At 35.9% G+C, this 26,136-nt stretch overlaps 1 protein-coding gene across 4 annotated transcripts in view; it reads right to left on the bottom strand.

Moving 5' to 3' along the window:
- Nucleotides 1-309: 309 nt before the first annotated feature.
- The window catches only part of KAT2B (lysine acetyltransferase 2B), an 87,726-nt gene continuing 61,899 nt past the window's right edge, over nt 310-26,136 (bottom strand). For 2 of the 4 annotated variants that reach the window (XM_087712847.1, XM_087712844.1), the window contains exons 8-18: nt 23,532-23,657; nt 22,288-22,424; nt 20,069-20,280; nt 18,133-18,259; nt 15,850-15,960; nt 15,001-15,144; nt 4,760-4,874; nt 4,129-4,165; nt 3,871-3,934; nt 3,711-3,795; nt 310-3,105 (exon numbers count right to left, since the gene is read on the bottom strand). In XM_087712847.1, the coding sequence (XP_087568973.1) occupies nt 2,912-3,105; nt 3,711-3,795; nt 3,871-3,934; nt 4,129-4,165; nt 4,760-4,874; nt 15,001-15,144; nt 15,850-15,960; nt 18,133-18,259; nt 20,069-20,280; nt 22,288-22,424; nt 23,532-23,657 (1,352 nt within the window). In that variant the 3' untranslated portion in view covers nt 310-2,911. The remainder of the gene's footprint in view (nt 3,106-3,710; nt 3,796-3,870; nt 3,935-4,128; nt 4,166-4,759; nt 4,875-15,000; nt 15,145-15,849; nt 15,961-18,132; nt 18,260-20,068; nt 20,281-22,287; nt 22,425-23,531; nt 23,658-26,136) is intronic. The other 2 variants (XM_087712845.1, XM_087712848.1) reach the window with 2 other exon arrangements.

Raw genomic sequence — 26,136 nt, 5'->3', positions numbered from 1 at the left:
TTACTTTTAGTACAAGAATTTCAACTAATAGTTATATCCAAAATTGTTTTTTTTCTGGTCTTTTGTGTCTTTAGATTGTAAGCCTATGGTATCAGTGATTTAACTAGTTTTTCTAAGTAGATATCTTTTAAGGAAAATGTAAAAGTCATAAATAACATGTTTTGATTTCACTTGAAACTTATATTAATCTGTATGAAATCTCGAAATTCCATTGAATTTGCTACTGCACAGTGAGTTCCAGTTCTTATTACCTGAAGGTGTTATAGTATACATATTCCATTTCATAAAATGAGGGTACTCTACAAACAATGAGTATGTCTGGTATTTTTATATGCAAATTACAAAATAGCACACAAGATCAATGTTATACATATAATTTAAAACCATTTTATACCAGTACAATAAATAATTTTACAAATGTAAAATTTCAGTTAAAGTATTTAAACACATACTGTGTATAACTTTATTGCACAATATCTATGAAAATAATCTTTAAATTAGGAACCAAAATGTTCTCAATATAGAAGAGACTCTAATTTCAAGACAATAAGAATCTTTGAAAATAACACTTTCACAGGATATCAAGCTTTAGAGGTGACTCTGTTGGCCCAGTTTACAAAATACATGAAAATTACTATTTAAATATTCTAAAACAAAGTTGCATCATTGTACCTTAAATACAAAGCTCATTCTGGTTTATATAAAGCGCTAAGGCATTTCTATATTTCTATTTTATCTATTATGTACCATTTCCTTCTAGCAATGTTCATCTAATCTGAATAAAACATTACTATAGGCATTGTGCCAAAAAACCTCCTTTGTAATGTCATTTGTTACCTTCTATAAGTTTACTAGTGAAATATTTCAGCATGAACAGTGTGTGTTTGTATGTACATGTGCATGTACACACACACACATATACATACATAAACATACTAGGGGTATTTTACCTTCCCCTCCAGTGTTGAGATACATTGTAGAATTGAGTGGTTAATGAGTATGGCTTCCCTAATAACTAATGATATGAAATGAAGTTTATTTCTTATGTATAATGTAAGAAATAGCTCAAATATATATGGAATTAATAACAAAATTCAAGTTCCTAATTTTTAAAAACTGGTATTAATCCAAGTAGAAATTAACAGTGGGATAAAGCTCTACTCAAAGCTGCTTTTATAAATTATTTTATCTATGGCAAGACACAAAATTATACGCTATGTAGCATTGGGCTGGATGCAGTCAAATTTTGAGCTAACCACTAAAATCTATCAATCTTGTTAGTTGTGCCTTCAGATTTTAGTATGTTTCCCATCACTTTATAAAGCAAATATCTATAGAAAAACTGCATATCAGCCTCTATTACTAAGTGGAAGATATTCTCATCTACACTAAAATTAGATATGGTTTCTTATCAATCAGGTATTACTGATTCCATTGCGCAGTTTAGTATACATTCTTCAATGATGTATGCTTTAGTTCAGGGGTCTCCAACCTTTTGGAGGGATCATACCTCAGGGACCACCAAATCCATAATTTTAAGTCCCGCTGACCCCTGGGGGGAGGGGAGGCTCAACCGCCTTTGGGCCTACATGTCTGCTTCTGCAAGACCTCCAGGTGGGAGGCCCAAGATAAAGCACCTTGTCCCAGGCACACAGCCTGGAAACCTCTTGTGTCCCTTCTCTCAAGACATTTGGTCAATCTGAAGGAAAACAAACATGGACAGACTGACGGTGGCTTGCTGACATTGGTGGGAAAGTCAGTCCCCAATTTCAGAGCTGTAGTAGTCACAGGACTGGCCCATTGGTCATCCTGAAGCAGCTCCATCACCCAGGTGTACCGGTTGGTGACCACTGCTTTAGCTGTATATGCATTTATCAAAATATACCCTACTCAGGGGTAAGGTCTATTTGAGAATTCAAATTATTGTCCATTCCACCCACTCATTACAGCACCTACTGTATTTTTGCAAAATGGCTTTCATGCATAAAGATCCATACAAATCTATAAAGACAAAGCTATTGCTAGATTGGGTTCAATAGTAGAAATAGTACTTTTCTAAATCTACTAAAAGACTAAGCAACAGTTGGGAGCTTAATACAAAGTCTGATGTTCTTTTCAGAACTTGACCTAAGTGAAAATGATGCTACATTTTCCTTGAAATGCAAATATTAGGAGCTAAGGTCCAATCTGAGCCAGTCATTGGGACCAGAAACGTAGTCTTCCAAGCTTTCAGACTTATGCTAGAGCCCATTCTCAGAAACCCATTCTGAGCCCTGAGAATGGGTCCAGTACGAGTCTAAAAGTTTGGAAGACTAAATCTCTGGTCCCAGTGACTCTCAGATTGAATCCTGCAACATCCTGGGACATGTGTAGTTTCCTTCATTCTAACAACCAAATTCACAGAAGAAATTAAACTTCCATCTAATAAGGGAATTCCTTTCTTGTAGCTTAAGCTCTTAGTGAATATTTTATTTTCATGTGTCTGTATCTGTGTGTGTGTGTGTGTGTGTGTGTATGTAAGTGTGTGTAAAAATAAAATTGTATATGTATTAGTATTATATATTATATATAATTCATAATATATAATTTATTTCCCCCTTCATTAACATCTTTGCTGTAAAAATAATCCATTTTTCAATCTGATACATTAAACTTAAACATTCACTGCTTGGAAATTTACCCTTTCCAAATCTCCAAACAGTTTGTGCAATACATCTAATAAAAATTGAATACACCGCAAAAGGGCATGCAAGTGTACATTTAAAAATACTTTAATAAAATAAACTCTTCTATATTACATGTTTAAAAGTGCTAGTTAAGAAAGTTTTATTTTATAAACAAGTTTCAAATCTAGTGAAAGAACTGCATATTTTGCTGTTACATTAGGCATCTTAATTGCATGAGAAGAAAATTATTTGTCAATTAATCCAGCTTCTTTAATTTTTGTGTAGAAGAATTTCTCCAGTATATTGGCACATTTATAATATTCACTTTCAGGTGGGTTGTACTCTCTGCAGTTAGTAAACACTCGTTGCATATCTGCCATGAACAATTTCTTAGATACATAGTATCTATTCTTCAGTCGTTCACTCATAGTTTTCAGATCTGTATAAGAACAAACATTTTATTAGAATATCATTTGGTTCTGTGTCCCCCCCCCCCTTTAATGAAAAAATGGCTGTTCACTGAACTTCAGTTATTTCAGTGCTACATAAAATCACAGTTTATATACATAATCACGCCATCTTTTTGCAGCTGAACCATAATTCTTTATAAATTATAATGAATCTGCCATCCAATTGTAAAAAATGAATGTTGGCAGGTATTGTTGTTTTTAGGAACGGGGTGAGTAAAAATAATCTCACTGGAAGAGAATGCTGCCCTTTAAAGTACCTAATTATTTTTGGGCAAAACAGCTTTCTATAAGCAGATAGCTCTCCTTAAATCTATTTTTGAACAAACGGATGAGAGCTGATAACACAGGTGAACCCAAACAGAAAAATCCCTTGCATGAGCTCCTACACAGGATTCTTCAAGATCACTTTCCTACATATCTGCTTTTTCTAATGCAGGTATCACTGACATTACACTGAAAAAAAGTTTCTGATGGTTGTGCAAAATTGATGGAACAAGCACACTTTTACAGTTCCATATTTTAAAATTTATTTTCACTTTCTGTAAAGGCCTTTTAAAAATACTAATGGCATTACCCATAGGAAACCTTATAACTTCATAATATCCAGGAGCCTCTGTTCTCTTCACTGGTTCCATGAAAGGCCAAGCACTTTGGTGGCTCTAGGAAAAAAAATATTACTGATCAATGTTATGTATCAGAAAACATTTCATGAGATTTAGAAAAACAAAACATACCTTGACCTGTTGTAGAATGTTTTTTAGCGTGCTGTAAAGTTGATCCAGATCTTTGGGTTCTTTACTTAAAACAAAATGCAAACAAGATTAAAATGTATGATCTGTATGGTTCTTTTAATTAGCCAACAACCCACCAATGATAAACTATTAATGACAAAACTATTCTGCTGAGAAATACATATCCAATTATTTTTAAGAAATGTATTAATAGTCAATTTGAAAAGTTTTATTTAATTTATTTTACTTAACAATGCTTACCTCTTATCTTTATTACTTGGTTTCCAGCCAGTCTCTCCTATGCAATAAGCAATATTAAAGCAAAAGGCAAATAAAAATGATAAGTTACAATTTACAGTTTTAAATCCATATACTCTTTTTTAGAGCAAGGCTGTCCAACTCACGACCCACAGTCTGGATGCGTCATGAGCTGGCCATGCCCATGTCCAGTTTAGCAAAGGGTGGGGGGAAGTCCCGATACATCAAGTGACAACACCATGACAACGCAAGTTTGATACCCCTGCTTTAGAGGATAAGCCAACATTCAGATATAACTGAATATTTTAAAGAACAAACTCCCAACAATTAATTAATATCTACATACAAATCAGAACTACCTGTTTTTATTTTTAATTCCCAAAGTATTATAAAAGTAATGATAATTATTTATGTATTAATTTTGGTTAGTAACAAGAAAATAAATAATCCTGTCATGATACACAATTAAAATACATAATTGTCAGTAAAATTTTATAAATAACCAAGAACTATAACATTTCTGGAGAAGAGAATCTAGTAGTTTAAATTAAACCACTATTTGCAGAAAAAGATAGAAATAACTAAACATGACCTTGGCAGTATAACAAAACAACTAAAAGCACAGGGTACATACTAATTCCAGGAATACTTTCTATTGGAATCTGTCGAACTCCATCTTTGAAACAAGAAAGGCCAGGATAAACTTTCTGAATCTGTGCTTGCTTCCTTTCAATTAATTTTTTAATGATCTAGAATAAAGACATAGAAAAAAATAGAAATATAAAAAACAATATTATTTTAAATGAGATTAATTTTTGAACAGGTTCATATTTGAACAAGTTCAGTAAAAAGTGAATAAAAATGAATATTTACAGGGGAATGAACAAATGATCTGAAATATATAAATTATCTAAGATATTGATGTTTGTAAGCCATTTATCCAATGAATTAAATGCAAACGTGAATGTGGAAGCTCTGAAGCACATATTTATCCAATTTGCTTCTTTGATGATATTGAAGAACACCACAATCATACATGATCAATGCCTACATTTAGTGTTGTATTTCTCACACTAGTCTTCCTCTTCTAATTGGCCTTGATAGTTTGATTTGGCACAGTGCTGCTAGTACCAGGTGGTTCTCCCAGCTATTGGAAGAAATGTTGAATATGTATAGTTGCAGGTGCTGATAACCTTAGGCATCCAGGGTTTCATATAATTAGAAATATAATTGGGCTCTTCAGACCTGTTCAGAATCCAGTCTCATTGGAAATTCGGGAAGATGTTCACAGCCAACTGGCTTTCCCCCCACCACTACAGTATTTGCAGATTTCTCCCACCCACCCACCCACCCACTCAGAGGTCAGTCACAGAGAAAAAGCAGCAGAAGAGCAGGACTGGAAAGGGTAGTGGGGAAAGCAAATTTTTAGGCTCAAAATTAAGAGCATATGAAGATCCAAAATATCTGAAAATCTTGATTTTTAAAACCTTCATTGCTCAAATAGTTTGTAGAGGCAATGCAGACAAATATTATTATTAGGATTAACGAGGAATTAGTGACATTTTTGATTTATTAGAAACGTAGAGCTCATTCTGAGGTAGCCTGCTTGTATTCACTCTTGCTTGCTGAACATAGGTGGGGGGAAATTTTCAAGTAACTTCAAAGCTTTTCTTCCTATGATAGATTCACATTTTCAATTCCCATCCCAGAGTTATGTGCCAGCAAGTCAAGGTCAGTTCTTGCAGTCTCCTTACCACAGCTAGACCATGAAGTCATGGTGTCAAGTTTTATAAAAACTATTGGATATTAGTGGGGAGCTTCCGCAGTGGAAGCTAGTGCTGGGTACTGTTGAAAAAATAACTGCGCTTGAGGCATCTCTGTCTATTAAGGAGGTCCTGACAACCTGTAAGAGATTTATAATATCTTGCTTGTTATGTATGCTTTTTAAGTTATGCTTTCAAATGTGTTTGTTTGAGATAATAAAGCTTAAAATCCCTTTATTTACTGGAGTCTCTAGATTGAGAAGAACCAATTGCCTGGGCATGTGATCATTGCCCTAACACTTGGCAAAACACAATTGGTAACAAAGATGGGATCTAGTGACAATGCACTGGTTTTGGGAAAGAAAATCTGCAAGTCAAGACTCAGCACAATGTCTATGAACCAGTGGCTCAAAACTTAAACCACCAGTTGACTTCACCTTCATGCTTACAGAAATTGGCACAATTTGGAGACTCTTCTCCTAATGCAAAACTTCACTGCTTATTATTATTGGGAGTGGGAGAGAAGATGGGGAAGAAGTCAGTGGATGGACTAGTCCAGGGCTGCCAAACTCCCGCTTGCTAATAATAATAATAGTGCTCCATAATGCTTAGGAGCAATTAGAAGCTTCTCAGTAAAAGGCATAGTAGCAAACTGAAGAAATCATCACTTATAAAAGTCAGCAGACCCTTTTAAGAGAGGCACTGAAACATGCATAGGAATTCAGCAAACAAGCAGAAACTATGGCTGTTCAGATTGCAAAATTAAATTAAATTAAAATTAAAGCCCCATAAACAGTTAAAGAAAGGCTACATATCCAATCTTTATAAAGACAGACCTCTTATATCATCCCAGAAGTGAAATGTAGAAACCTGAGATGGATATATGTGGAATTTGATGATGAGGAAGGTTTGACAGAGGATAAAGAACTTGAGAATGTTTGGGTAGCTAACATAGGACACTTGGTCACTAATAAACCTACGGTACCACCTGGCAATCCAGAGGTTGCTCAAGCACCATGAACTGGCAGAGATTATACTCAGCTGGAATCAGTTAATGGGTCTAAGATATTAACAGGCAGAAGTCAGGAGAGGCCCATTTAATGAAAGGAGCTCCTTTCTATATGCATAGTCCCTAGATAAATCCAGGGCTGGGAATATCGATAGGGGAAGTCATAGTGTTGATAGAGCAATTAGGAGATGCACAGAGAAAAAAAAATGCTCCCAAGCCTTTTACCTAAGTAGCTAAGGAGGGTGACAGTTTTGAGAAAAGAGAATCCAATATTAGAATCTCACAAGTAAAATGTTTATAGAACTTCTTAAAAAGGTCTGCCAAAAGTAGATATACATTGCCTTCCAAACTTAGAGTAGTATAAAAGGTGGAAAGAAAAATGTTCCCCTGATGGGAAAAGAGGGTCAAGAAAATGCACAGGTGAGGGAAACTATCCCAACTGCCCCACCCGAAGAGCAATTATGTCGCTCTCTACCTAGAATAGACATTGAGAGTGCAGGATGCCCAGCCTTTGGATTAGCGATGGTAAGACTCCAGTGGTAAGGGTAATAAAGACAGCAATCCCTGGAGACCAACACCTTAATTTACACCCATAACAATTTACTGATCTACTGTGTTTATGAATTATTTCAGATCCCAGTGTACTGTTTTGCTTTTAAAATTCCAACTATTTTAAGTGGGAAGAGCAAAATTGACACCTGTTCTGACCCAGTTCTCCAAACATACAAACCTTCTGTAGTTGAAGCAATGATTCCTTTATTAGGAGCGCCAGCAGCCCCAGCAAAAAGTTTCTCTTTTATCACAGGCTAACAAGTCTGTCTGGCAGGGAGATGAATAGTTGTCTGCCACATCTATTCATCTCCGCCTCCTGCCTTTTATCCCCAGAGCTAGGGTGGGCCTTCACTAGCAGTGGTGGCTCTTCCTTCCCAAAAATCAGACTATGAATTCCACTGTTCTCCTCTCCTCTGCCTTCTGCACATCCACACGTCAGGCACTAAACCCAGCTGTCCCTACTCTTCCTCATCAGCCACCTTTAGACCTGGAGGCTGATGGACGGCCCAGGCTCCATCTCTGTCTCTCTCTCCGCCAGCTACATTCCCTCTTTCCTTTCAAGTTGCCTTGATGCTAACCATGACTCCCCTCCTCATCTGATTCGGCTGTTTGAGGGGGCGGCAGCCAATAGGCCATGACAACACCTTTGAAAATACCCCCACAATACAGTTAAACAATACTGGCTGAAGGAGAGGCGGGCAATAAAGAGATATCTTAAATCATACAGGGGGGTGGGGGCTTCAGAAAGTTGTAATTTTAAGGCCAGACATATCTCCTTTTAATTTCTTTGCATGGCCTCTGAAAAAGCTGACAGGACAAGGAGAATGACAGCAGATTACTGTCAATTAATTAACCATGCCCCATTACTTTCAGCAGTGTCTGTAACTTTTATACAATGTATAAATATTAATTATTGTACTTTTTGTCTTTAGTAATGTATTTGAAGACATTTAATACAAAGATAATGAAATCTGATGTGTTTTTGCTTTATAAAGTTTAAACTATAATTCAGTGTGTACATTTGTCCACTGTAACCGTTATCATTATCGTTCGTTATCGTTTATTAAACTTGTATGCCGCCCTATTCCCAGGAGGGACTCAGGGCGGCTAACAAACCATAAGGAATGGGGACAATATAAAGAAAACAACAAGACAAAAAACAAAATATAGAAAACGGAATTAAAAACTCACAACAGCCACGCAATTCAAGGTGGGGCTGAGAACTCATCAGCCCCAGGCCTGCCGGAACAGCCAGGTCTTAACGGCTTTGCGGAAAGCCTGAAGGGTGGTGAGGGTACGAATCTCCACGGGGAGATCGTTCCAGAGGGCCAGAGCTGCCACAGAGAAGGCCCTCCTCCGGGTGGTCGACAGTCGACATTGGCTAGCTGATGGAACCCGGAGGAGGCCTAATCTGTGGGATCTAATTAGTCATAGGGAGGTAAATTGGCAGGAGACGGTCTCTCAAGTACCCAGGTCCGATATCATGTAGGGCTTTAAAAGTAACGACTAGCACCTTGAAGCGTGTCCGGAGTCCAATAGGCAGCCAGTGCAGCTCGCAGAGGATAGGTGTAACGTGGGTGTACCAGGGTGCACCCACAATCGCTCACGCGGCTGCATTCTGGACAAGCTGAAGTCTCCGAATGCTCTTCAAGGGCTGCCCCATGTAGAGCGCATTACAGTAGTCCAGTCTTGAGGTCACAAGGGCGTGAGTGACTGTTCTGAGGGCCTCCCGGTTCAGGTAGGGCCGCAATTGGTGCACCAGGCAAATGTCCCCCTGGTCACAGTGACAAATGGTGTTCTAAAGTCAGCTGTGGATGTAAACAATGTTGGGTTGTTGTCAAATTTATATACCAGTACTTTATTCCTTCCGTTATTTTAAAGCCATGGAAAGGAAAGGCTAACAATATTTTATAGAGAGTCATTTGATGTGGTGATTGAAGGCACCAGAATAGAAACAGTTTTGCCTTTGCTTCTTTTCATAGAATACAATTGGGAACTTAGGACCACTTTCAATGCATATGGGTGCACTCAGCTCCCATGCCCACATTATTTTTTTGCATGTTTCTGTTTTCCAATAAATGCCTAATTCAGTATACAACCTCTGATCCCCTGGGGTAGTAACCTACTTTTAATTGTCTCTCAGATGGATTTTGGCTGCCCCTTTCACAAAATTTTGCATAGCTGTATGCTTTTGATTTGGGTGTGGTTATAGCAAGTTCTGCCACATTATTATAATCAATTTATTTTCATGTGTTCTCATTTAAGATACATGCCAGAAGTAGAAGCAACATTATCTGCTTCTATTTTCTTTTGACAACTCTGGGCTGGCAATTGTCCTTTAATTTTTCATTTGTTTTTAAATCAATCTTGACTCTTAGCATTGGTGGCAACGTTTTGGGAAGTGGTTTGCCAATGCTTCCTTCCTAGGGCTCCCTTCCTAGGGTTTTTTTTTTAGTTTCCTGGAAAGAGCATAAAAGGAGTCCCGATCAAATTATTTTACTTTGTTAAACTTGAAAGGGTAGGGAGAGAATTGCTTCTTACTCTTAGCATAAAAATAATTATAGACATTCTGCTCTTTATTAAGATAATATTTGAATTTTATAAATATTTGCTAGAATTGTTTCTGTTAAGAAATTTCTCCTCTTGAGGAAACCCAAATAATCTCCAAGAATAGATTTGCTTATTGCTATCTGTTGTGCTGCCCACAAAAATATTTTGCATTCCAGTTTTTACTCCCTTTTCTTACAACAAGTATCTAGCAATAGCTCTAATGCAGGCCCTTGGAAGAGAGAAAAGGGAGGAAAGGTTGAATCAAGGGGAAAAGTTTAAATTGCAAGTGCCTTTGCTTATGGTAGCGATAAGAAGTAATCAGGAAAGTAATAACACTGATGGGACTAAATGGGAAAAGGTCCCAAATGATGAGAAGAGAAGCCAAAAATGTTTGTAGGGAAGAGAGAAGAAAATTATCATTGCTGACAATGTACCAATGATTGTAACTGATTCAGATAGAAAGGACTGGCATGGTCTATATATACATTTTAAAAAGGTAACTTTGGGCTGTAGAAATAGTATAAACCAGAATATGCATAGCTTTTCTTCTTTGAAGCTTTGCAAATTTTGATTTTGGGAAGTTATATGCGAGTTAAATGCTATTAAATTTCTTTGCAGTTGAATTGTACAATGTCTTAGCTGAACATAAAATGCAATGAAGTAGTATTCAGGTTTTGTCTTAAGGTTACTTGAAATCAGCCATAGTTTGTCGGGCATTGCTGTGATTATGTATCTTTAGTGCAGACGTATTCAAGGGACCTGAAAACACATTTACACATCTGAGGTGGGGAGCTAATCCTAATGAATTTAAAGACCAGATTATCTTTTTTTTCTAAAAAAAAATGAGTCATGTTGTCAGAAAGGACAGAGATTTTATCTCCCACCATCCTTTCAGTGAGATAAAACTTTTAGTTCAATAAGCTGTTCAAAAGTACTGAAATATAGTGCTCTGTATTGCAGTTTACTCTGCACTACAGCATCAGGAAAGAATCTATCCAGTCATAGTTGAAGCAGCCATGAATATAGCAGTGAAATGATTAAAACAAGAAAAGAAAGGTCAAGGTGAGCACAAACCTCTATTTTGATGAAACAATAGAAATGTATTCTAAGAAATTGGGTAATTCGCTGGATCTACAGAACTGGATCAATAGGTCCCTAGTACCGTGTAACTGAGTGAGCTCCCATACTTCCCCCAGCTTCTGCCAACCTAGCAGTTCGAATGCGTGTAATAATGCAAGTAGAAAAACAGGAGCCACCTTTGGTGGGAAGCTAACAGAGTTCCGTGCACTTTTGGCATTTAATCATGCCAGCCACAGGACCACGGAAAAGTCTTCGGGCAGCGCTGGCTCTTCAGCTTTGAAATGGAGATGAGCACTGCCCCCTAGGGTCGGGAACCACTAGCACATATGTGTGAGGGGAACCTTTACCCTTACCTATAGAATTGAGGTATAGCTGCACTATGATCAAATTGTCCCAGGTCTAATTTGGTTATAAAAGAAATCCAGGCATTAAGCAGCATAATAGACACAGATATAGAGGAGAATGTCTTATACAATGAAGGGATAGCAATGTATTTATTACAATTTTAGGAAAAGTTATGATTTGTCCAATAGGAAAGATGGATGGGTCAGAAAATTATACCTTAAAGGAATAGGATGAATTTATACCCACAGCAATAAAAAAAAAGATGGTAAACAGTAAAGTGCTGGTAAACAATAAATCTGTGACTGTTTTAAATAATTTTCTAACTCCTAAATCAAGATATTTTCAAACCTGTTATGTATTTTGGGTTGCAATAATTTTTAGATAATTGGAATCAAAATGAACATCTAACATTTATTGTGTATGCCTCAATAAATGATTGTTATAATTGTTGGATTTATTTTATTTTTCTAGTATATGAGCAAGAATCCTTAAACACAATCACTAATGTCCTAGAAGCATTAAATCTGCCCCTCCCACTTGCTAATGGCTGCTTAAGGAAAGATGTGTGTCACAAAGCAAGAAAACTGAAATGCTTTTAAAATTGTTTGCTTGAGCTAATAATAATGCTTAAAAAATAATAATGCTTATTCATTGAAGTGTTCATTGTCTCTACATCCAAAAGAATCAATGGCTTGGTGACCTGGTCACTGTCCTGGCACTTGGCAAAACATAAAGATAGTCCTCAACTTACAACTATTCATTTCATGATTGTTCAAAATTATAATGCCACTGAAAAAAAGTGATTTGTGACTTTTTTCACACTTACACTATTGCAGTATCCCCATAGTTACATGATCAAAATTTGGATTCATATTTATGATGACTGTAGTGATCACCTTTTGTCACCCTTCTGACAAGCATATGGGGAAGCCAGATTCACTTAATAACCATGCTACTAACTTAACAACTGCAGTGATTCACTTAACAACTATGGCAAGACAGTTTGTAAAATGGGACAAAACTCACTTAAAAACTCTCACTTAGTAACAGAAGCTTTGGGCTCAATTATGGTAATAAATTAAAGACTACTTGTAGTTCACTGAATTAGTCTTTTATACATTTCTGCAGTTAGGAGATAATTGTTATGAGATGTATAAAAGACGCTGGGAACGTAGAGATAACATGAGGGCCCCCACTGCATCAGAGAGGAATGCTTCAAAGAGTTAGGGATGGAATGGGGGCCATGCTGTGATCTCTACATTCCCAGACTTTTATACATTCCATAACAATTGGAGTGGATATTTTGGATTATTTTACAACAAAAATGTTCATTTGTCAAGACTTAGACCAACATTCTACAAAGAATCCTATACATATAAGCTTTTCTTCCCCCCCCCCCAACTTTCACACAGCTATTTGTATGTGTCTCTCCCTCTCCAGCAATTAGGTACTGCACTGCATATTTATATTTATTTGTCAGTGTCACTCATTTGGAGATGAATAGGTAGACAGGAAAAACTAACACTGTATGTTTGTGTGGAGAAATATCTTGTCAATAGGATAACTGATCTGACATCTCCATTTCCAGAATTTACATATAATAACTTTCTGCATTCCTCATGCAGGAGTACACATGCCCATATTGCCAGCTCTGTATAAAATTTCCAGACAACCTTCTTCTCCCTTAACTGCCTCATGATCAATTTATGATCACCAGGAGGAGTAGGACTTTCCTCAATATTCCCCATGATTCCTATACTATGCAAACTTTACTGTGGAAAGTAGGGACAAATTACTGTTTCTCTGCATTCATGTATTTCAGATTATTCCATTGATCTAGATAAATGCTTACTCCTTCTTTGGGGAGAAGGGTATATTCTATTGCAAAAGGAAAAAATGAAGGAGGAAGCAATGTGATGGAATGTCTAACAGATTCTATTTATGGTGCAGAATATGAATGTGAAACCAAGACCAATATTGGAAGCAGAGCTTTTATAGAAAAATCTATGAATCTATAAAGAGGGGAAAATATGAGACGAAAAGAAACCCCACTTAATTCTTCTAGTATAAGTTGGTTCTGGCATTTTTCAAGGTTCAGTTAGATTGCGCTACTAGCAATAAATAACTGAAGAAATCCAATTTGTTCTTGTTCCTGAGTTGCCAGACTTGCAGAACTTGGCAGCTTTGGATTTCTCAGATTTAAGGCTTCTCCGGTCTCATCACCTGTTTATGGCACTGACATTTAGGACTTTCAAGATTACTTACTCAGTTTAAAAACAATTGGTCAAAATTATTGATAGGAAGACACAATGATCTCCTACATCCAAGGTTGGTGATCTACTCTTTCTCCCTCCCAAAAGAGAACACTCCATTTTTATACAGGGAGTCATCATTCAGCAACTGCAATTGGGGCTGGAAACTCAGTTGTTAAGCAAAGCAGTCACTAAGTAAAAATTCATGTGACCATGACTATGCTTACAATTTTATCTCAGCTTTCCTTTTATTTATTTTTATTGTTGGTCAAATTTATATGGCTGACCATTTCTCCTGAAGTGATTCTAGGTGGCATTCAATACATTTGGGGCCACCCGTCTTTTTGTGGTTATATCTTTACAGCATGCATCAGCAAGCTACAACCACAAACAGCTGGGTGAGCCCAAGTGGCAGTGAAGGATTCCACAATTCAACTCAAAAGGAAGCTGGGTAAAAAGGTAAATCTTACAGCTCTCTCCCCCCCCCCTTCCTATTCCTGTCCTTTGGTGTTGGGATAATTAGCAAGAAAACAATTGATCATTGTATTTATAGTCCTTCCAGAAAAAATAATTATAAGAGGTACGCAATAGGGAATACACATAGAAAGGAATGTGCTTGATCATTTGTCTAATGCACTCATGGCTATGAGCAACATGTTGCTTAGGATTCAAAAAGGCCTTAAAATTAATTAGATATTGTCAGTGTCAAGCAGCAGCAAGAGCTAGCCAAAGAGTTTTAATCAACTAATTAAGAGCTGCATTTGCAGTCAGCATTTTTTAGGAATTTATTGTATTGGGAACAAAAGCAAATGAAGAAGAGATAGCTTTTTAGGCAATCTCTGCTCAGGTAGGGAGGGGAGTGGAATAAAATGACAGGCAAAAGACAATACATACAACTAATGACAATGGCAAATGCCTGATGACAGAGAAAAAAACAAACACTATGAGGTCATAAATATGGGCACTGGTTGCAGAGTTACTTTTTCATCACAATTGTAATGATTGCTATCTGAGGCAGTCGTTAAATGGGAATTATCTATAATGATATCCATCTGTACAATCCATTGTCAAGTTATCATTAAATGTTTTTCAACTGATACACAGAAAACAGACAAGAGGGAAATAGTGTCATTCTACTGTTGTTTCAAGCCATTTCATTTCCTTCAGAAGTTTCCCATGAAAAATTAGTATCATTTGGTGCTGTATCACTGGAATAAAAAAAACCCTAAATGTTGTACAATTATGCTGACTCCTGAGTAGCTTTCCTAATGGATTAAAAACATTAGTATATATTAGTATATATTTTTGAGGGAAATCATTTTACCTCTTTTTGTTTCTTAATGATGACTGAAAATTCAGTGTATGGGATCTTTGGATTCAATTCACATCCCATTAAAGTTGCTCCTTCATAGTCCTTGATATAGCCTACATATTTTGCTTTTGGTACTTTAATATCTTTTGAAAAGCCCTAAGGAAAAAACAACCAATGTATTTTTACATGCTTACTGAAGACACTATGATATTTTACAGTAGTGGTATTTTTCTTCATGTACTTGGTGACTGCAATTCAGCAACCTGACAGATCAGTTACTACCACCCTTAATTTAAATGTATGAAAATATAATATAATACATGGAAGAAACAGGATATACAATATATCTTTTCAAGGTCAGCATGTAATTCATCAGTGGTTACTATCCAGAGATAATTACAGCTCCTCTAGCAACTGTCAGAAGCTCTCAAAAACAGCAAGAGGGAGAAAATATATATTATACAGAGGCGTCACATAGCAGCAATAGAAAATACAACCGAGAATGAACTATTATTACAAGATATAGTGAGAATTATAGATTTCTAAAAAACAGAAACAAAACTACTTTAGCTTTTTAAGTGCCCAATTAATCAATTGTAACAAAAAAAAACCTTGCATGTGAAAGATTAGTATTTAATGCGATAATGAAAACTTACACTATAATACAATTGATTAGCTTAAATTGCCAGAACACTTTGTTTTAGGTCAATTGTATATTAACAATAGACTTTAAATTCAATGAATAATAATATTTTCCTTCAGATAATAAGAATACTCTGAAAGTCTTCTTTGTGCGTCTAACAGTTATTCAAATTTTATTTTGTTACACAGGTTGAAAATTACTCCCAAAGTTCTACTTACTTGTTTCTTGAAGTAGCCAATTGCATATTCATCAGCATACGTAAGGAAATTGAGAATATTATGCTTAATGTGATATTCTTTCAGATGATTCATTAAGTGTGTTCCATAACCCTGCAAAGAAATTATGGTGACAGTTTATCAATTGAGAATTACAATGTATTAAAACTTGGATGCTTGCAGTTTGCAGCAATAAAGCAATTTAAATACAGAAATAATGTGGACCCCTAAGAAGTGTATGTGAGAACAGAAGTTTTTGTCTTCTGGCAGAAGTAATGATTATCACATTTTCTTTTCCAATTGCATGAGCTATGTTAGATCCTGCTTCCAAAAATTACTTTCAAAATAATACTTTGCAGCCAAGTCTAACCAGAGTAAGAAGTTATAACTAGCCTATCTTTCCTGAGAAAATGAATAAGGGAATACTGCAGGAAATGCTGCATCTTTGTCTGAGCTTATTTTGTAACTTGCAGGAAGGATTTTATCGACTCTATGTTTATTTTTTCTTTTATTTTTTCTTTTCTTGCTTTTTTCTACCTTTAATGAGGCACTTAATGCCACATGCTTTTAGGGTTGATGTTATAATTTCCCGTCAGGTTTTCTTTTCCCCCAGCATCATTACTTTATTTATTTATTTATTTTGTAAGGCGTAACAGAATACAGCATTAGTGCATAAATTTTTTTTAAAAAGGCATATAAAATGTGTATCAAAATATAAAACACCAATAGAGTGAATTATTTTAAAAATGCACAATACAAATGATGAATAAAATCATTAATAATTAAATTATGTATGGGCAATTACTAGAGTGCTTGAGCCCATGGCCAATTATCTAGGTCATTTAGCCACTGGACCACAGTGCCCTCAAGATAATGCAGGGACCAGGGAACCTTCTGAAGCGACATTCACAATGTGATGTAAAGTTTGCAGGACACTCATACAATCAGACTGCATTATTAATTTTGCATACCCATGTAAATGTAAGTTTCATTATTAGTTCACCTACTTTAGACCAAAGCTTCTTTCTTTTGTTTTGTGCCATTTTGCTTTCTTTTTACTTAAGACTGCTAAAATATTAAACTTAGCATACTGTTGAGATTAAATTTCCTTGATCATTCTGTTTGGTTAGGTTATTACTAAGCAACCAGCATACAAGAAAATCAGACATACCATATCAGGATATAATAACTTCCTGCAATGAGCAAGCATAGATCATCATTATAGTTCATTCAAGATCTATTATCTAATGATTAGTTATTCCGGCCTTTGAATACACAAAACTTTTTGAATGATTAACACACATCACATATCTTCCTAATAGAACTAATTATTTAATAAAATTTAGTAAAAAAAGAAATCATTCCATTATTATAGACAGAGTCTAAAAGTTGGGAAACTATGGTTTTTATTGCTACCACATATTTTTCAACATTATAATTAACATTATATTAATAATAATACCTACACCCCTTACAATAGGTTGTGACTTTCAATATACTTCAACCATATTCAGCTAAGATAAAAAATATTCCAATTGTGCACATAATTTCCTACTCATCTCCTTCCATCTTATATATCTCCTTATTATTTGCATTAGGACCAAACTGGAAATAAGATGGAAGACTTATATAGATACTACATTTATTATTGACAGACACATAAGTAAATTTCCTCTAAGTCAGTGGTTCTCAACCTGTGAGTTGGGACCCTTTCACAGGGTCACCTAAGACCATTGGAAAACACACATTTTTGAAAAAATACAGAAAACATAAAATAATTTTATGGTTGGGGGTCACCGCAACATGATGAACTGTATTAAAGGGTTGCAGCATTAGAAAGGTTGAGACCCCCTGCTCTAAGTGGTATAAGTAGAATTAAGTCACAAGAGAATGTTACTTTGCCATGTGTTTTATTCAGTCTTCTGGTTCCTTTTTAAAAAGTAAACTGCAATTTAGGCAGAAGAATAATTTTCACAATTTGATCAAGATCAGGACTATGGGGTCACATAAAATCCAATTAAACCTGCGCATTGAAACACTTGTTTCAGAGGTGGTATTCAGCAGGTTCTAACCAATTCCAGATAAATTTTGAGTAGTTCGGGGAAATGGTAACTGCCCCATCACCATCTATTCTGTGCCTCCCGAGTCCCACTGATCGGGAGGAAATGGAGATTTTACAGTATCCTTCCCCTGCTACACCCACCAAGCATGCCCACAGAACTGGCAGTAAAAGAAATTGAATCCCACCACTGACTTGTTTGATCATGCAATTAATATTACTTTTACCTTGACTTGTTCATTAGACGTCACAGCACAGAAAACTATTTCCGTAAATCCTTGAGATGGGAACATCCGGAAACAGATACCACCAATCACACGGCCATCCTTTATTAATGCAAGGGTCTTGTGTTTCCTGACATAAAAACCATATTACCCATTAATGATGCCCATCACTGGTGCCTTCATAGCCATAGTGATTATAAATAGAATATATTTGCATAGATTTTGATACCAATTAGTTTTATTTTCAAAAGAAAGTGTCGAGAAAACTGATACTGTGTCAATGTAAAATATTCTGATTGCATTTCTAGATTCACTTTCATATGATTATCTCCTGCCCCATATTATTATACTGGAATAAGAACTCATTTCTTCAATATGGAAACAGCTCTACTGAATAATGCCAACTTCTATTCTGTGTCTTGTTTTCAGAGAGAAGGAACATTGTCTATTAAAAGAACTAGTCTGACTGGGAAGAATTGGATTTTCACCTGTAGTTTATCAACATCATTCAAGCCTTTACCAGAATTGTAGGCATTCCTGTCCCCTCTTAAATCAATTTTAAGGGCTACTTGTTTGACAAAGACAGCGAGCCAATTTTGAACTTGGTCCAGGTCAGTCACACTCTCGTTCATGTTACTATCAGGGTCCATATAAACTTCTAAAATACTCCTAGCAGGGCTTGAATTAGTATGTGATTGAATGAAAAGGCTAGTAGTTTTTCTTACCAGAAAAATGAAGAATGCCTCTTCCTCCACATTTTTTATTCTGAATAAATTTCAAACAACTATCTTGATAATGTTTCAAATCTTTTGAAATATGAATCAAACATGCCTAGACGTAGCACAGAGAAGGCACACTTCCTAAGTCACAAATAGGTGACATTTTTTTTATCAAAGGGACTTGAAGTATGCTGATCCTTCTGCTAGATGTCATAGGGCAAACAGAGTTAATTGCAGCAGGCAATCTTACAAATAGCTAAGTTTTGTGTCTTGAAGGGATTTAAGTATTAAGCAGATAAAAAGGCAGTACTAGAGATGTCTTATTGATGATTGTTTTGAAGAGCCAAACATTAATATCAGGGATGAGATTGAAAAAGTTTAGCAACCGGTTCTCTGCCCGGTTGCTGGGTAGGCATGGCCATGGTGGGCGTGGCCTAATTGGCCTCCTGCACCATGGCGGTGGGAGGCACGTTTTCGCCCTCCCCAGGCTGTGGAGGTTTTCCTCAAGCTTCCAGGTCAGAAACACCCCCATTTCCAGACTTCTGGAACTTCCAGAATGCCCATTTTTCACCTTCCCAGAGCCTCCGCATGGGCCCTGCAATTAACTGGCATCCAAAATGGGCTGTGTGGAGACTCCTAGGAGAGAAGGGGAGGGGTGGGGGGGCAGTCCTTGCAACTATTGGTTTGGCGAACCAGATGTAAAATTAGCATCCAGTTCGCCTGAACCATACCAAACAAACTGAATCCCATCCCTGATTAATATTAATATTACAAGTTGATGTGATAGAAGGGAATTGTACCTGCAATTCCTGCACCAACTTTCCAGAGAATATTCTGGAAGGGAGCAAGAATTGCCCAAATTCTCCTCTTTCCTGTTCCAATTATAAATCATCTTTGTGAAAGTTTAAGTATTTCCTATTTCTCATTATTTGGAACAATCTTTACAATGAATCACTAAATGCAAATCCCAATCTTTAACTTTATCTTTTAGCCTGTCTAAAGATTGAAAATTCTATCAAAAAAATTACAAACACTACACTTTGCCAAATAGACTCCTAGCTATCTAGATACCTAACTTGTCATCTTTCTTTTGTCCCAAATCAACAATCCATAGATTTAAAAGCTTGTTTTCAACTTTTAAAAACGAACCCATTCAATAAATATTATCTCCTTTCTTGTTCTATCATTCCCTTTGAGAAAAAAATAGAGATGATACTCACGGATCAAAGACTAGACGAGTAATATACTCTTTTGGCATTCTGGGTAGCTGATGTGAAAATACATTTTGTAAACCAACTAGCCACATCATAATTTTTTTATTTGGTTTTTGATTTAAGGAATTTCCGACCACATGAAATTCAATCACTCCCCTACGCTCCTCCAATCTTGCAGCTTCATCCCGAGCTGAGTGTGCAGACAGAAAATTAGTCTGCTTTAAGAAAAAAAAACAATGAAAAATGATTCAACATTTATTTTAGGAATCCTTTTTTCCCCTTTTCATATATAGTTAATACATATCTCAGTAAACAGAGTTGGAAATCTTATCCATCTGTTTTGATGACATTTACTTCTGTTCAAGGTTGTATCTCTAACTGAATAAGTAACATACCTGAAAAATATCCAGCAATTCAGATTAAATATTTAATAAATTATTTGGCTAGATGTTTATCATGTGAAAAAAATGTTTCAATAATCCATTACAAGTTCTTGCTAAAGAAAAAAGTATTTCTGTCAATCAGCTTATATCTAACTTTTTTTAAAATGAAAAATCTCACATAATTCTTACTTGAAAAGTACAACAAGATAACATTCGACATTACTTGTGTCCTTTAATACAGCGGTCCCCAACCCCTGGGCCATGACCGACACTAGTCCACAGCCCACCAGAAACTGGGCTGCCTAAATGAGCGAAGCACCATCCATGCATGCACAGGATCCAGGCAGCACACGGAACCATACACACACACACCCAGCCCTTGGAAAAACTTTCCCCCATGGAAGAGGTCCATGGCACCCAAAAGGTTGGAGATCGTTGCTTTAATATATCTTCTCAATTACAAACATCTAAATTTAGATAATGTTAGACCAGAGGTGGATTCCTACTGGTTCAGACCGGTTTGGCTGAGTAGGTAGTAACTTTACTGGCCATGCCTCTGACTTGTTCTATTGGCGGCATCATGGATGCCGCCATCTTGTTTTTTGCATCTGCACATGCACAAAAGTAGTTTTATAGTACTGTGCATGTGCACATAGCACATATCCACACATACAGCGCATCCCTGACTGAATCGGCAGTAGTAGCAGCCGGAAATCACCCCGGCTGAGAACTAAGACAACTATGCAAAGAATGCCTTTTTTGACAACTTAGCTGACTAGCTACATACAAAAGTTGCCCAATGCATAAATTCTGTCCCTTCATCCTTTCTTACAACTCTACTAGCTCTTGAAGATCCCTGGGACACAAAGATCTAGTAAAGGGTAAACAGGAGTGTGGAAAGCAAAAAGAACCAAGCAGTCACATTTTCTGTCAAGTTCTTGACAATGCTTAGTGGAGATAGAAGAAAAAATGGGGGAAGAAGAGGAAAAGGATCTAAACTAAACCAAATAAATGAGAATTTAATATTCACTAATCCTCAAATTAATCTAATGAAAATATAGATGATGAGCTATGTTACGGAATAAAGTTTAGAGACAGACTTTGGATCCCCTTATTGTTTTCTTTTGTATATGATTTGTTTGATTTGATATGATACAATTTATTTGGATCATTTTATATGCTGAGTTTTTAATTGCAAGCTGCTTAGCATCATTTAGGAGTTGAGCAGACTATAAATTAAGTAAATCTAGCAAATTACTCTAAATTCATGAAACATTATAAATTTTCTTTACATGACCTTCGTTAATTTTTTTCATATGTATGGATATGTAGTATAATCCACATGAACAATTCCCTTTCTAAACATGAGCACATTTTAAAATGAAAATCATAAAACTAGGTCACATCCAAAAAGACAAGATGCTTGAATGAAATTATGTGCCAGCTATGCCATTAAAAATATCCTTTAAAATTTATTTTTAAATTTGTCATTTTCTAGTGTATACATACAATACTTACATTTTGTATAAGTATAAATACTAGCAGCTTGATGTATTTGGCTACATTTTACTACTTTTAATAATCCCAGAATTCTTAGCTATGGCTATATTGAGTAGGAATTCTAGGAATTAAAATCCAGGCAATATGAGGCACCTACTTAGGCTGAATTCTATTAATGTATTAATAATGAAAAATCACCTTTAAATTAAAATCAATTCAATACTGTTGAAATTTTAAAAAATGTCTTGGTATGACAATATACCTATTGATACTGTAGTTAGAAAATATAATATGCTATCCTTATATTTGACATTAATTAATTCTGAAAAGTACATTTCTCACCTCTGGACCAAGCATTGCTGTTGGATCTGTAATAGTTGACATCACTTCATTGATCAGTTCAACAGGAATATCTCCTATAACCCGTGGCTTCTTAGCATTCTCTGCAGAATAACCTTCATTGTTTTTTCTTTTTTCTCCTAAATAATGAAGTTGAAACAAAATAATTATTTAATAAAATAAAATCCAAATGTTGTACATTACCGGTACCAAAAAAAATATTGAATTACTTTATTCATTGTTGAAAAATATTTGATTGTTGAGTTAAATAAGCTATAAACCTCAGTAGCAAACAAATTATATTCAACAATAACAGAAATTCAGCTGCATTTACCACCTCATCAGTGTTCAACTCTCCATATTATCAATGGCTGGGAGGCTCCCTAAGGATTTAGAGTTCATTGGGGGCTAAAACAAAGAATGCCTGAAATCTTTTATATACCTCAAAGTTTTTTTAGAGAGCATTTAGGCTCTTTGAGTTAATATAAAGGATGTGAAGGTTCAATTCTAGCAAGACAATATTTGATTTAAGTCAATGCTATACCAGTTCTAGGTCTAAAATATACTTGCTATGGAAGCTATAAATATAACCAAATCTGAACCCAATCCACTAAAACTCTTCAGAGAATAACAAAGGAATATCATAATTATCATTCAGTTTAGCATTCAGACAATGGACTAAAATAATTTCTCTTTTATAAAATTTTAGTCATTCATTGATCTTCAATATGGCTTGTAGCCACATTACTTAGTATTTTTATTTTACTTGAAAACTAAATTAATTTGGGACATGATAAAAGATCATTACATACATTGTGGTCTTGCTTGCATTAATATTTATATGGCTACTCCATAATTTTGGTAAATACAATTCACTAGTGTATTGATCTACAGTATTTTAAAATATGTTTGTATAGTGTTGTTGCCCTAGCTTTAATTCATAGTTGGCCTGTTTCCATGTATAAGTATGCCATAGCTCTTCCTGACGGCAATATGAGATGATCATCTGCACAATCATTAAAGCAATTATAGTTGTTGCATCAAAACTCTGTATCTCATTTATCTACAGAAATTGTGAAAAACACTTTATTCTTATAAACTCTTATTGATATGGCAGTATGGAGAACAGCCATCCACAGCATTATTATTCTTCACTTTGTATGTATTTTATACGATATTTTTTTTTTAAAAACTCTATAATATTTACAATTAGCAAAACAAACTCAATCCTTCGCTATTTATATTACCTAGGTTTTGTTCCTGGCCAGAAGCAGATTTGGAAGCAGGACTCATAGTTCCTCCACTGGGTTGTTCCAAAGTTGAGGGACTAGAACTATATGAAACAGATCTCACCATAGGCGGTCGGTTAATAACTAATAGAGAAAGAAACCCAGAGTTAAGACACTTGAAATCAAGATCCAGGTGGATGTAGCATCAAAAAAACCTCACACTTATAGAAATACTTCCAGTGTAAGGTAAGAATCTATATAACCATCAATATAGGTTTATCAGCCCTTTTAAAGTACTCGACTTCCAACCATTTGTTTAGCAACAATTCTAACTTATAACAGCACTGAGAAAAGTGTCTTATGACTATTTTTCACATTTAGGCTTAATGATTTTAGAACTTTAGAATTAAGTTTAGCTAGTATTTTAAAGCCTGGAGTCTAACTGCACTGGATACCTGCCAATGATGTGAGACAGCAAGACATATACGATAGGAACAGAAAAGAACTCAAAGAGAAAGACTAAAGAGAAGAACAAGCCTGAGATGCCACAAAGAGAAAATTCCAAGCATTCTGAACATTCTAAGGTGGCAGCAACTTCTAGACAACTGAAACTAAAAGATTTATTCTAGCACAAGGATCTCCTTTTTCTCTTTCCCTCCCTCACAATCTTCACCAATAAATCTTACGCCCTACATGACTGGGAAGAGGGTGATTTCTCTTCTTCCGAAGATGAAGTTTCCACAGGAGAAAGAGAGAACATCTTTAAAGCCACAAAAAACTGAAACGTGGATGCAGATTTGGTTGCTAAGAACTGCCCACTAACTGCTAAAACAATTATTGCAATTTTAACCAGCTATTAAATGTCAATCAGAAAGTAGATAAACTTAAAGCTACAATGGAAAATAATATAACTAAATCTGACTTGAAGCCAGTCACCAATCCAGCTGCTCCAGAACTCTCTCAAAATACTCACATATGCACAAGTCCTCATATGTATGGAAATTGCCAAGGATAAGCTAGTTTAACAACGTCACAGGATTTTGCTGCAGGTGGCAATTAATCCTCTCAACAAAGTTAGGTGGGAAAATAAAAGAATAGTACTTTACTCCCTTTCACAACTGCTTCCCTGTAGAGTATATTCCAGCCAAACTTACTGAAATCTCCTGGCTCCATATGGCAAGGTCTTGAAAGAATAAAGCTAGCTTTTAGTCATTTAACACTCTCTTCGAAGATCTTTAAACAGATATTTCTTAAGGGGCTTTCAAATTATACCTACATGTGTACAGCCTCTGCTAAACTTGGGGAGGAGAGCCAATCAAATAAGGGAGGGCAGCAAGTCCCAGAGCTGATGAAATCAGCCAGCCAATACCTATACAGCAGAATGTTCCACCAACTCCAAGGTCAGACTCAGATAAGCACAAGAGGCATAATGCCCTTGATTTAATTAAAACAAAGATACTGACATCAGCCGACTCTATGGAGGATGAGGAAGAACTAGGACAGTTATTTAGCGACCTCCCTAGGAAAAGCAACAAACCATCATATATAAGCTTGAAGCAGTCAGTGACTCTTGCAACTGAGTCTTCCAATACTCTACTACCCCCTAGCTGCTCTTTTGCTGAAAAGCTGACAAGCTCATTTTCTACTAACCCCACAAAACAAAACAAAAAAGGAACTTTAGCCCCAAATCACATTGTGGGCAGACAAACATCACAACAAAAGGAAATCAATGTGGTGAAGAACTTAATGGATCAAGCAAGCTACCTTGCCAAGTAGAGACCTCAAGTAAAAACCAAGTCATGAGCTATTGATTACATTTGAATACATTATGTTCTATTGTTCTCATATCTGCGTCATCACCAGCAGTAGTAGGAATCACAGATCCAGAGACACCTGTACCAGACCTGAGTCTGTGGAATACTGACCCTCATGATAAAGAAAAACAACAATTACAATCTAGGAAGAAGGAAGTTGAACCTCAAAACAACTGTGTATATACAGAGATATTGTTATCAATATTGATACTGATACTGCTTTGACATTTATAATAAAACTATTTCTTTAACAGCTCATCTTAATAATCAACACCATGAAGTAACCTGTGACTCCACTGTCCCTCATGATCTGCCTTTAGCAGTTGCCACTCCTGGGAATTCAGACTGACAATTGTATGCGCCTAAATTCTTAACTATCTTTTCATGAAATGCCAAATCTTAAGACTTTGTATTTACAAATTACATTGCTGAATTCTCTTATTCCTGCTTCAAGAAACTTGGCTTGACAATAATCTGTATGTTAAATGGGTACAAATCCCTTTCACTTTCACAAGTTGCTGGAGCAGGATAAGGCAGATAGTGTGGCAGTTTAAGTACAGATAGTCCTCTATTTACAACAGTTTATTTAGTAACTATTAGAAGTTACAATGGCACTAAAAAAAAGTGACTTAAGACACTTTTTCACACTTATGAGCATTGCAGTATCCTCATGGTCATGTGATCAAAATTTGGATGATTGGCAACTGACCCATATTTAAGATGATTGCAGTGACCTGGGGTCATGTGATTACCTTTTGCAAACTTCTGACAAGCAAAGTCAATGGGAGAGCCAGATTCACTTAACAACT

This window comes from Thamnophis sirtalis, unplaced genomic scaffold, assembly GCF_051295495.1.
Source record: "Thamnophis sirtalis isolate CommonGarterSnake01/CBP01778 unplaced genomic scaffold, rThaSir2_p1.2 scaffold_4, whole genome shotgun sequence".
NCBI lineage: Eukaryota > Metazoa > Chordata > Lepidosauria > Squamata > Natricidae > Thamnophis > Thamnophis sirtalis.
The sequence above is the reverse complement of the archived record's forward strand: the minus strand, read 5'-3'. Positions and strand labels throughout refer to the sequence as shown.